Here is a 13379-nt window from a genome sequence, read left to right as displayed (position 1 = left end):
TACCCAGTAGTGCCTTGGGCTAGATAGCTCCCTTGAGTTTTTGACTCTTACTCTTCCAGTATGTATAGGCATAGCTTTACTGTAATCACACTTGGCTTGCTGTTTTGTATTTTTATTATTTCTCACTAATTTGTGAACATTTTCTATCTCTATACAGCAGTAGTAAAATATCTCAAATATCTGGATTTCTTTGGGTATTCTTTTCTCTATGTATTTATTTATTTTTTTCTTTTTTTGAAGGAGTATAGTCATGGCCAACAGCAAAAAACTCAGGAAGGAGAACTGAAAATTAGTGCTGTGTTTTCAGTCAGTGGCAGTGCTCTTGGTAAGAAATAGAACTGAATAAATGAATTGTGTTTACTCTGACCAACATGTATAAAAGAAGGCCAGCTCTCCCTTTAAATTCTAAATTTAGAATACCTTTAAATTGTATATTCCATAATTGTTGTTGGGTTTCAAGATGGGCTCTAGGAGGGAAAGAAAGAATGCATATGTACATAAAATTCATAGTGAAAAGTAACTCTTTTTGTTTATTTTTTTTTTTTTAAGCTCCACAGTTGACTACTGGCTTTCAGCCGTCACTGGCATCATCTGGCATGAATAAAATGCTTCCTTCAGTTCCTGCCACAGCTGTTCGAGTTTCCTGTTCTGGTTGTAAGAAAATCCTCCAGAAGGGGCAAACTGCTTATCAGAGGAAAGGGTCTACTCAGCTGTTCTGCTCTACACTGTGCCTCACTGGATATACAGTTCCACCTGCCCGTCCACCACCTCCTCTCACCAAGAAAACTTGTTCAAGTTGTTCAAAGTATAGCAGAATTCTAAATTATCTTGTTTCTTTCTTTTACCAGACTTTTATTCTTAGCCTGTGTAATATGTTTAGTTTTCAAAGTTTCTGTGCTTTTTTAAGAAATAACTTATTATGTAGTGCCAACATATTGTTCCTGCTTTCAGACATTCTGCGTGCTAGGTGCTTGACTTTCTTTGTGCTTTAAGTAATGTACCTTTTATATATTAAGAAATGTTTTTTAATCCACCTCTTAAGTCCTTGTAAGAGTTGAGGTGCTTTATATAAAAAAGTACATGCCTAGGAATATTTTATTAGCCATGTTATTTTTCTCGTAATTGTAGATAATTAAAACCAACAATATTTAAAGTTATATTTCCTATGATTGCAATTTACTATTTTTCTTAACTTTAAATGCCTTCCAGTGTGATTTTACCTTTTCAATATTTTTGAACTGCCTCAGAGTGTCCATTGTGATGTTTAGTAACAAAAAGGGAGGATGACCTTAGTTATCCTGATATATTTTATGAATATGAACTCATTTTGACTAATTTCTCTCTAAGTTTTACGTACTTACTGATTTGAGAGAGATAAGTATCTTTTCCATTTGCTGGTTTATTCCTGAAATGCCCGCAAGGGCCAGGAGTCCAGAACTCCATTTGGATCTCCCATGTATATGGCAGGGACACAAGTACTTGAGCCATTGCCTGCTGCCTCTCAGGGTGTCCATTAGCAGGAAGATGATCAGAAGTGGAGGCGGGACTGAAGCCCAGGCACTGTGGCATAGGAAGCCGCTGTCCCTTGTGGTGACTTGACTTCTATACCACAGTACCTGCCCTTGACAAAATTTCTATAAGGTGATTGTTAGTAACTATTTAAATGAGTAAGTCAGAAAAAAAATAATAATGCTTTTATTCAGAATCATGTTGAATTCGGTTTTCAAGCTGCTCAAATTATGATTTATTACTTTGAATAAATAGTGTTTATAATTCCACACATGGATACTACCCTTTCCCTATCTGAAAAAAGGAAAAATGTTCTCTATTCTGGTCAACTAAAGAGACAAAAAAGAAATTTGAACGTGGTTAGAAATTTTTCTGGAAGTTAGTTACATCCATTTATGCTTTATAAACAATTGCAGGCTGGCGCCGCGACTCAATAGGCTAATCCTCCACCTAGCGGTGCTGGCACGCTGGGTTCTGGTCCCGGTCGGGGCACCGGATTCTGTCCCGGTTGCCCCTCTTCCAGGCCAGCTCTCTGCTGTGGCCTGGGAAAGCAGTGGAGGATGGCCTGGGTGCTTGGGCCCTGCACCCCATGGGAGACCAGGGGGAGCACCTGGCTCCTGCCTTTGGATCAGCGTGGTGTGCTGGCCGCAGCGCGTCAGCCATAGCGGCCATTGGAGGGTGAACCAACGGCAAAAAGGAAGACCTTTCTCTCTGTCTCTCTCTCTCACTGTCCACTCTGCCTGTCAAAAAACAAAAACGAAAACAAAAAAAACCTGCAGACTTAATTTTTTAAAAAAGATTTATTTGAAATGCAGAGTGATAGAAACAGGGGCAAAGAGAGAGATATCTTTCATCTGTTGGTTCACACCCCAAATGACAGCAACAACGAGAGCTGGATCAGGTGAAAGCCTGGATCCAGGATCTCCATTTGGGTCTTCCACGTGAGTGGAAGAGACCCAAGTACTTGGGCCATCAATTATTGCCTTCCTGGGTACCTTAGCAGGGAGCTGGATCAGAAAGAGCAGCTGTTAACATGAGGCAGCACACTGATGTGGGATGCTGATGTCACAAATGGCAGTTTACCCCACTGAGCCGTAATTCCCAGCCCAAAGTTTTGATTATATTTGAGATTTTCCATTAGTTTAAATACATACCATAGTTCATGTGTCCAAGTATGGATTAGACTGGTGTCATTTGAGAATTTTCCTTGTGACATTGCTTCTATTTAAAACAACAACAACAAAAAAAGCTCTGCAGTATTTGTGTGGGAATTATCTTTTAAATTTATATAGATTGGGCACTTTTAATCTGATATTTTTGAAACCCAAAACTTTCTGAATGTGGTATCACCACTTGAAAAGTTTCAGATTTCTACACATTTTACATTTTCAGATTAATGATGCCCAACTGGTAAATTCCATATGAGCATGCCAAAATGTGAAAAGCTAATAAATCTAAAACATTTCAGGTCCTAAGCTTTTTGGGTAAGGGCTATTCAACTTAAAACACACTCTTTTGAAAAGCTTCAGTGATAACAATTTTTTGTCTATTTGGGATGTATTTAATGTTGATGTGTAGCTGAAAGTAATTTACAACCATATTGATTAAAAGGTAGGTTTAAGTGGCAGGTGTTTAGCCTAGCAATTAAGACACCGGTTGAGATGCCTGTAACCCATACTGAAGTACCTGGTTTGTATATCTAGCCCCAGCTCCTAATTTTGTCTTCCTGCTGATGCAGAACCTGGAAGGCAGCAGTGATGGCTCAAGTAATTAGATTAGTTAGTGTAGGCATTGTAATTAATGTTGTAATTAATATAAATAATTAATTACATTAAGTAATCACTAATTACTTAATGTAGGCTTTGGAGAATAAGTCAGTAGATGGGAGTTTTCTCTCAGTCTGTTGATCTGTCAGCCTCTCAAATAAATAAAACTTTTTTAAAAAGTTAGATTAAGAAATACTGGTTTTTGTTCAAAAATGAAATTTAATAAGATTGGTGTTTGCTGACTCACAGTTTGAGAAGTAAGTTACAGGGATCTATGTACACAATACGGTATAATAGTTCATTTAAGAGGAGCCTTCAGCGGCACAGCAGCTCACTAGGCTAATCCTCCACCTGTGGTGCCGGCACACCGGGTTCTAGTCCCGGTTGGGGCACCGGATTCTGTCCCAGTTGCTCCTCTTCCCATCCAGCTCGCTGCTGTGGCCAGGGAGTGCAGTGGAGGATGGCCAAAGTGCTTGGGCCCTGCACCCGCATGGGAGACCAGGAGAAACACCTGGCTCCTGGCTTCGGATCAGCGCGTTGTGCTGGCCACAGCGCGCCATCCGCAGCGGCCATTGCGGGGTGAACCAATGGAAAAAGGAAGACCTTTCTCTCTCTCACTGTCCACTCTGCCTGTCCAAAAAAAAGGGGGGGGGGGCTTCAGGAAGTTTGTGGAGGATGTGTATTATGAAGAAAACATTCTTGAATTTCAAATTTATTTTCTGTTTTTTCAAGGTTTGTTTGTTTATTTATTTATTTGAAAGGCAGTGTTGGTTGACTCCCCAAATGCCCATAACAGCCAGGATTGGGCCAGGCTGGAGCCAGAGGCCTAGAACTCCATCCGTATCTCCCATGTGGGTGGCAGGATTCCAAGTATATGGGCCATCTTCCACTGCTTTCCCAGGCACATTCACGGGAAGGTGGATTGAAGGCAGTGTAGCTGGACTTACACTGGCACTCAGATACTTGGGATATCTCAAGTGGCAGTGTAACCTGTTGTTCTGCAACACCTGTTCCTCAAAATTTTTTTTCACCAAAGAACTTTTAATTCCACTTTTCCACAGACTTTTTAAAGTTCTCTTGTATCATATGCTTAAAAATTGCTGAGTGGATACAAAGTGTTTTCACGACCACAAAAATGGTGGATAACTCATGTTGATTAGCTAGATTTAGTCATTCTATAATATATATTTACTTCAAAACACCATGTTGTACATGGCAAATGCATGCAATTTTATGTCAGTGTTTTAAAAAATGGTCATTAAGGTGGGACCTTTGCTTGTTGTGCCCACCACCATATACCCAGAATAATAGATGCTTAGTATTTGTAGAATGAAGGAATTAATGACCATAACTTTAAAAAAGCTCTTATTATTATCTCTGTAACTTTTGTGATATAACTGTTAACTGACTTCCATATATTAAGCAAGTTTAATGTAGAAAAAAACAAGTTGCATGACTTATACTGTTTGAATTATAGAATTTGCTGTTAAAAATGAGTATTTAGGTATATATTAAACCTCTAAAATTTATATACCAGTATATTTATCATCATTTTGTAAGATGAAGTCAAATTGAAAAAATTAATTATTATAGTTTCCTACCCTGTTTCCTGTTTGGCCATGTTTGTTTAACTTCATCTTATTTCCTTATCTAATTCTTATTTTAGAAATCAGCAATTTTGAAATTTCACTAACATTTCTCTATTCATAATAATAAAGATATTTCTTTCAAAAATTTATCAAATATTTTCAAAATGACCATAGAAAACTCTCATAAGTTTTAAAGTATGTGCCCTCTTGGTAATTTTGTTTTAAAATTCTTATCCATACATGTTGTTCTTTTTTTTTTTCTAAGTTTATCATATCCCTTTGGCACCTGGGCTCTGATGTTTGCTTTAATTTTATGTGGAGACAAACTTTTTTTACCTACTTGTCATTTTTTTATATCTTGATATTAATGTAATCCAGTTTTTTTTAAAAAAAGATTTATTTATTTATTTGAATGTCAGAGTTACACACAGAGAGGAGAAGCAGAGAGAGAGAGAAAGGTCTTCCATCCGATGTTTCACTCCCCAGGTGGCTGCAACGGCCGGAGCTGCACTGATCCAAAGCCAGGAGCCAGGAGCTTCTTCCAGGTCTCCCATGCAGGTGCAGGGGCCCATGGTCTTGGGCCATCTTCTGCTTTCCCAGGCCACAGCAGAGAGCTGGATCAGAAGTGGAGCAGCTGGGTCTTGAACTGGCGCCCATATGGAATGCCGGCGCTTCAGGCCAGGGCGTTAACCCACTGCGCCACAGCGCCGGCCCCAGTTATTTTTTTCAAGGTTGCATTTCTTCATGAGAGTACTTCAAAAAGTTCACAGAAAATGCCTGCAACAGCCAGGGTGGACCAAGCTGAAGCCAGGAGCCGGGAGATCATTCCGGGTCTCCCATATGGATAGAAGGGACCCAAGGTCTTGGGCCGTCACCTGCTGTCCTCCCAGGATTTATATTAGCAGGAAGGTGGAATGGCAGTGAGAACCTGTACTTGAATCCAGGTACTCCCATGTGGGATGTGGTTGCCCCAAAAAGTGGCTTAAGTGCTCCACCAGTCACCCACCCTTAAATTTATCTTTTGACTCCATTTTTTCCCATGAACTTACTGAAGTACCCTGGTATTTGACTTTCTCCATACTCAAGAAATTTTCCATTTTTTGCCTATTACTGCTTAACTCTTAGCTGTGAACCTCTATTCACTTACTATTTTCCCATTTTGTTGCTTACTTTCCATTCCCCATTTCAGATGCTGCCAGTCTATCTTCTCAACTTTTCCTTCACTTTTTCTTCTACTTACTTTTCTCCTCCTTTTCGTTTTTATATAATTACCTTTTTTCTCTTCCTGTTTCTTTCCTCAGTCGCTCATTAATCTTATTTTTTCCTCATAGTGTCTATTTTGTTTCCTGAACTGTCCCTTCATCTACTTTCCTTCCAGCTTCCTACCTCTTGTTTTTACATAAATCATAGCAGTCAGTTTTGTCTGATTGTAAAATTGCTGATTTGAATAAACTTTAAATATAGGGGCATTAAATTCAAGGAAAAGATTTGCTCCATAACACAAAGCTGGTTAATTTTCACACATTCATTGTTTTCCTACATAGTCCATATGATCAAACAGATTTAATTTTAAATCAATCTCTATAAGAAGGATTTCAATTTAATTTGAGTAGGTAGAAATAGAAAAGATTTTCTTTCTGTGAGTTTCTACTGTTTTTATAGACCAGTAGAAATAGAACAACAGCACTTAGGTTCAAATAAATTCATGGGCCAGCGCCGTGGCTCACTAGGCTAATCCTCCGCCTGTGGCACCGGCACCCCTGGTTCTAGTTCCGGTCGGGGTGCTGGATTCTGTCCCAGTTGCTCCTCTTCTAGTCCAGCTCTCTGCTGTGGCCCGGGATGCAGTGGAGGATGGCCCAGGCCCTTGGGCCCTGCACCCACATGGGAGACCGGGAGGAGGCACCTGGCTCCTGGTTTCGGATCGGCGTGCTGCTCGGCCATAGCAGCCACTTGGGAGATGAACCAACAGAAACAGGAGGACCTTTCTCTCTGTCTTTCTCTCTCTCTGACTGTCTAACTCTGCCTGTCAAATAAATAAATAAATAAATAAATAAATAAATAAATAAATAAATTCATTAGCTGTTCAGGGTGATTATTTTATTTTACTTTTCTTTTTGTTAACCATTTCTCTTAGACTTTCGAAGTTGGCAAAATCTCTGAATATATTTGAGTTAATCTTAATTAACTTTTAGTTTTCCTTAATATAGGGACTTAATCAGGTTTTTTTTAAAAAATGTTTCCACTCCTACATAAAAAATAATTTTTGAGGGATAATTTTATTAATACTATTAGAAAAATCAGATTCTTGGTATAATGATATTCAAATAAGTAACTTTCTGGATTATTTGTACTACTGAAATTTTGCTAGCTGAAATGAGATTGCTTCTTCTCATTTTTGTAAAAGATATCAACTACTACAATAAGATAAATCTAATTGGACACTAAGAATACTGAGAGGAGTGAAAAATGCCTACTTTTGTACTTTATTATTGTCATTGTTCTATGCTGCTCCCATCTTCTCCTTAACCTTCTAGAAAATTCTGTCTTAAAGATCCAGCTAAAATATCACCTTCTTTTGGATATTTTTTCATGTCTCATATGCTTTAAAATAATTATTTCTTCATTTATATTTCTGTAGTATATAGCATACATGCTTCTTTTATAATATTTCATAAATTTTCTGTTTTTCCCAGTAACTGAGCTTCTTGAACGCATGCATGGATTGTATCTTGCAGGGCTTAGTTAGTATCTGGCTCAGTGTAAGTGTCCAGTAAATACCTGTCTATGAAATACATTAAAACTTAGATTTAAAAAATGCTGTATAGACAAAAATGCAGCAAAGTAATCTAGAACTGCTAAGTGTGGACGACAACAAGGTATGCAATTGCCTATTATAGTGTAGTTCCAGTATGAAGTGTTTTTCATAATTTCTGATTGTTCCCTGTTAACTATTATTGAAGAAAATATTTTTTATGATTTTTCTATAATAGCATTCTATTAACATAATCTGATTAGCACACAGGAGTGAATATAACAGTTAGGAACTAGCTGCAGATATATGCTCAGAAAAATACACTATTTGGAAAATGTCACCAGTTTTTAAAATTGGTTTTTAAAATGGTTTACACTTAACTATCTGTTAAACTACTATAGATAAGCTGGTTTGGGAGGTGAAGATTAGGGAATGATAAGGGAACCTTAATCATTAGAGTTTCAATCTTCATTGTCTGTTAGTGCTTAAGTTGTTTGGATATGGAAATGTTAGATTTCATTTAAACATGTTAGAATATACTCATACATTGTGTAGTTTAAAATGCATGTTTATTGTAAAATGATACTGATTTTTTAAGAATTTCAAGTGTAATACTTTTAAAAAGTATTTACATAATAAATAATTAATTACATATAGATAAGTCTAAAAATTGAAATCTGTATTCTTACCTACAGGGATAATGAATAGTAACCATTTAATGTATTTCCTTTTAATCTTTGAAACATAATATACTAATTCTCACAACAGTTCTATGAAGTAGATGGTCTGTTCATTCCATTTTGAACCTAGGATCAAATCAGTTTGTAAGTTTATCCCAGAAAATTCAAGTTTTAAATTTAAATTTCATTGCCCTTTACCTGTTATAATTGCCTTTATATTATTTTAACTCACAAAAATGGGGAAAAAGTGAATTGCACTGTAGCTTACTTTATCATTGTTATCATTTTTAGGGACATTTTAAATCCAAAGGATGTGATCAGTGCCCAGTTTGAAAATACCACCACCAGTAAAGATTTTTGCAGTCAGTCATGTTTGTCAACATATGAACTGAAAAAAAAACCTATTGTTACTATAAATACAAATAGCATTTCAACCAAATGCAGCATGTGTCAAAAGAATGCTGTTGTAAGTTACCTTTTTACTTTATATGGCAGTGGGGTTTGGTTAGAGGGAGATAGTCTGATGTTTATGCTTAAGAAACAGCTTTTGATGTTCTCTGCTTGGTGGTATGTTGTTTTTAATTCTAGATTCGACATGAAGTTAATTATCAGAATGTGGTGCATAAACTTTGCAGTGATGCCTGCTTCTCAAAGTTTCGTTCTGCTAACAACCTCACCATGAACTGTTGTGAGAACTGCGGGGGTTACTGTTACAGTGGCTCTGGACAGTGCCACATGCTTCAGATAGAGGGACAGTCTAAGAAGTTTTGTAGCTCAACATGTGTCACAGCATACAAACAGGTACGTGACCCTCTTTAATTCCAATGTCTAGAAATTTTAATGAGTATGTTAAAAATATTGAGAATGCATAACTAATATTCTTTACATATAAATAGTATTTGACTAATGAATGGGCATTAACTTTGTTAAAGAGTTCTGTAAGTAACACAAGCATTTAAATACATGTGGTTAGGGTGTGCTTTTTTATTTTAAATGTGATTCAAATGTTGAACAACTTTTTTTTTTTTTTTTTTTAATAAGCTTATTTGAGAGGCAGTTCCAGAGAGGGAGAGAGAAGGGGAGAGAGAGAGAGAGATGGGGTGGGTGAGAGAGAGATTGATCTTCCATCTGCTAGTTCATTCACCAAATGGCTGCAATGGCCAGAGCCGGGCCAGGCTGAAGCCAGGAGCCAGGAACTCCATCCAGGTCCCCCATGTGGGTGACAGGGGCCTAAGTACTTGGGCAATCATTCAGTGCCTTCTCAGGCACATTAGCAGGCAGGTGGATTGAAAGTGGAGCAGTCAGAACTGCTGCTCATATGAGATGCCTGATTTGCAGGCAGTGGCTTAACGCACTGCATCACAACACTGGCTCCAAAAACAATATTTTTAAAATGGAAAAAAGCAAGCAAAGAATAAAGTACATCTCCCAGTAATGACCAGTCCTGTTCTTTTGGTGTGTGGTGGCCTGATCTTTTTTTTTTAAGGGGGTCTTATCTTTGATACATTTTTATTTGCATATATGCTTTTTATTTGATAGGGAAAGGTCCAGGTTACACATAGATTCTTGTAACTGGATCCACATAATTAAAATTGCAAACCAGAGAATCAGAATCTTACTATAAAAATCAGAATTTTTATAGTAAATGGTTACAAATTATTATGTTATTTTATGAATTGATGAGGTTTGCAAAAGAATTGGATGAACTCTGTATGACTGATATCTTTTATACAGTTTTGTGTGTGTTAGATTTGTATTTTGTTAGTAAAATTTGGGTAAATAGTAGTTTTAAAATTGAGTCTAAAGGAATTGTAAGAACTTTTCGACATTTTAAATTTTATTATTTTCTGTTTCAGTGTATGAGCTAATTACTCTTTTTCTTAAATTAATAAAGTTTTTAAAATTTTACCCATATTGATGAATTTAATAGTGTTGGGAAGTTTCTGATAAGTGATTCTTAAATCATTGCAGTGATTTTGAAATTTTAAATATTTGCAGTATTTTAGTTTATTTCTTAGTAATGTACAAGAACATACAAGGGGCTTAGTTTTACTATTTATTTCTTGTTTTTGCTGTCATGGAAAATTCAGTGTGTTCATGTTTTGTGTTTACTTTTCAGAAGATGTCATTTCCTGATATGTCAGGTGCTAAAAGTTATTTGGATCTAGTCCATTGAAATATGATTCATATTCCACAAGAGAAGGAAAAGTAAAATGAGACATCTTAATTTTAATTTTAAATTCATTAATTTAGCCAATATCTATTAAAATTAAATTAGCATATATTCATATGTGCTGTGGTAGGGAAGCATTGAAATTTAGAAGTAAGGCTGATCTAGATTTTATTCTCATGCTCTCTCTTCAGATACTAATATAGTTATACCTTGATTGGAGCAGTTAAAACTACCTCAATTCCAGTTTTTTTATCTGTTAATGATTATAGTACTATTTATGTCACCAGCATGTTTTTAGTATTATATGAAATAAGAAGGAGAGAATACCTACTACACTTGTAGAACTTGGTGTATTATAGATGTTCATTTCTACCACTTTTCTTTTTTCTTCTATGTAATTCATTCATCAAATATTAGATGTACTTCCTGTTTTGAGGGCTTTATGTCCAGATACGTGAGTGGAAGTGTTTTGGGGTCCACTGGGCCACAGAAGCGGCACAGTCAGTTCTACTTGATAGGGCAAGATAAGATTTGACAGTAGAAGCGTAACAGCGCTAACTCTTAAGCCAAGTCTTTTTTTTTTTCTTTTTTTTTTTTTTAAGATTTATTTATTTGAAAGGCAGAGTTATGGGGTGAGTGGGGAGGCGAGAGAGAGAGAATCTTCCATCTGCTGGTTGATTCTTCAAATAGCAGCAATGCCCAGTGCTGGGCCAGGCCAAAGCAGGAGCTTCATTTGAGTCTTCCACATGGGTGCAGGTGCCCAAATACTTGGACCATTTTCCACTGCTTTCCCAGGAGCATTAGCAAGGAACTTCATTGGAAATGGAACAACTGGGTATCAAACGGGCACCCATATGGGATGCCCGTGTCACAGGTGGCAGCTTTACCTATTACACCACAATACTGACCTGACCCAAGTCTTTTTTAAAAAAAAAGATTTATTTATTTTATTTGAAACAGAGTTACACAGCGAGAGAAGGAGAGGCAGAAAGAGAGAGAGAGAGAGAGAGAGAGAGAGAGAGAGAGAGATCTTCCATCCACTGGTTCACTCTCCAAATCGCTGCAAAGGCTGGAGCTGTGCAGATCCTAAGCCAGGAGCTTCCTCCAGGTCTCCCACGTGGCTGCAGAGGCCCAAGGACTTGGGACATCTTCTACTGCTTTCCCAGGACATAGCAGAGGGCTGGATTGGAAGAGGAGCAGCCAGGACTCAAACTGGTGCCCATATGGGATGCCCGCACTGCAGGCGGTGGCTTTACTCACTGCGCCACAGCACAGGCCCAACCCAAGTCTTATAAATGAAGTCTGGGTCTACAATTCTGATTGAGGAGGGATGGGAAATAGTGTTGGAAGTGTACAAGATATTCTAGCATTAGGCATTTACTTAGTTTTTTATTATCAGCTCTCAGAAGTTACCCTTTAAGAAGGAAGAGAAATTGTCACCCCCCCCACTCGTGGAGGAACGACACTGGACCCCGCGCTGTTCTTTTTCCCCGGCCCTTCCCGGGTTTGCTGCCGGCCCCCACTCGCGGAGGAACGATGCCGTCCCGGATTTGCTGCCGGCCCCCCAACTTCCGCTGAGGGGCAGCACCCCCGCCGCTTTCCCCGCTTCGGCGGAGGAGCGGCACACCGCCGGCCGGTTCTCTCAGGGGTTCCTCAGGGGTTCCTCAGATGTTCCTGGTGCATGTTGTCTCTCTCCTCCTTTATAGTCCTCTTCCACCAATCCATGCTCTGCTGCCCACACGCCGAGCATGCTGCTCTCCTCCAATCAGGAGCAGGATCAGCTCCTGCAGCTTATTAATCGAATTGGTGAGGCAGCTGTGTAGAAGTTGTTTACTCTCTCAGCGCCATATGATGGGAGATCAGATGCATAGAATTAGTCCTAGTAGTTCCAGTAATTTAGTCCAGTCTTGGTTGCTCCCCACAAGAAATCTTAAAATCTCTTCTTTGGTACTAGGCATATTCTATAAGTATCCTGAATTTGGGGTATGTTAATAGCATTTAGCATTATTTGCTGCTAGATCCCTCATTAAATGAGGGTTTATTTCTTAGACTTTGGTCATTTATATTTCGACAGTTGTGCTATCCAAGTTTTGCTCCCATTTTGTTTTCTGTGTACTTTCTGATTAGTAGTGATGGAGTATTTGACAATGAGTTTTCTAATGAGTTAAAAATTCACATTTTATTGCAATAAAAAACATCTTTGGGGGTAGTTTCTGCAATTTTTAAGATAGTATAAGATTAAATTGTTTAAAAGAAAGTTTTAAAAACTATAGTTATAGCCAGTTAGGTTCCTGAAATTAATTACTAGGTTAATAACCAGCATTATTTTTTCATGAAAAAAGAATAGAATGAAAAATATCAACATGTATCACAGGTTGTGATGATATGTATTTCTCTGTGAAACTCTTCAGTTTTATATGTGTGCATATATTACACAAATGCAAACCAGAATTACATGTTAACTGAGTTAGTTTGTAAGATCTTTGGTTCTTACTGAGGATTGTAATCATGAAAATTTGAACACCATTGATTTCAGCAACCTTCAGTGTGAACATTTGAAAGAATTTTGATTTTACTAGGCATTTGGTAAAAATGAGTGTTGTTTTATTCTCTTAATAGAAATCAGCCAAAATTACACCTTGTGCGCTTTGCAAATCATTGAGATCCTCAGCAGAAATGATTGAAAATACCAATAGCTTGGGGAAGACAGAGCTTTTCTGCTCTGTTAATTGCTTATCTGCTTACAGAGTTAAAATGGTTACTTCTGCAGGTAATACTGCTTCATAAACTATAAAATGTGGTAGTTGGAAGAAATTAGGGTGGTTACTTTTTTTTACAGTATACATTTCTGTGCAAATTTAGATAATTAAGGCAACTGTAAAGTATTTCAGATTTTTATTGTGAAATATC

At 37.6% G+C, this 13379-nt stretch overlaps 1 protein-coding gene across 15 annotated transcripts in view; it reads left to right on the top strand.

Annotated features, from left to right (window-relative positions):
- Positions 1 to 13379, top strand: part of ZMYM4 (zinc finger MYM-type containing 4) — a 184213-nt gene that overhangs the window by 107156 nt on the left and 63678 nt on the right. For 14 of the 15 annotated variants that reach the window (XR_011390787.1, XR_011390786.1, XM_008273699.4 and 11 more), the window contains 5 exons: positions 241 to 325; positions 550 to 805; positions 8588 to 8762; positions 8885 to 9097; positions 13089 to 13239. Coding sequence is in view for 13 of the 15 variants with exons in the window: in XM_008273699.4 (XP_008271921.2) it covers positions 241 to 325; positions 550 to 805; positions 8588 to 8762; positions 8885 to 9097; positions 13089 to 13239 (880 nt within the window). In the remaining 2 variants the exon portion in view is untranslated. The remainder of the gene's footprint in view (positions 1 to 240; positions 326 to 549; positions 806 to 8587; positions 8763 to 8884; positions 9098 to 13088; positions 13240 to 13379) is intronic. The other variant, XM_051832150.2, reaches the window with a different exon arrangement.

This window comes from Oryctolagus cuniculus, chromosome 7, assembly GCF_964237555.1.
Source record: "Oryctolagus cuniculus chromosome 7, mOryCun1.1, whole genome shotgun sequence".
NCBI classification, from domain to species: domain Eukaryota; kingdom Metazoa; phylum Chordata; class Mammalia; order Lagomorpha; family Leporidae; genus Oryctolagus; species Oryctolagus cuniculus.
Note: the sequence above shows the minus strand (reverse complement) of the source record. Positions and strands in the feature narration are given on the sequence as shown.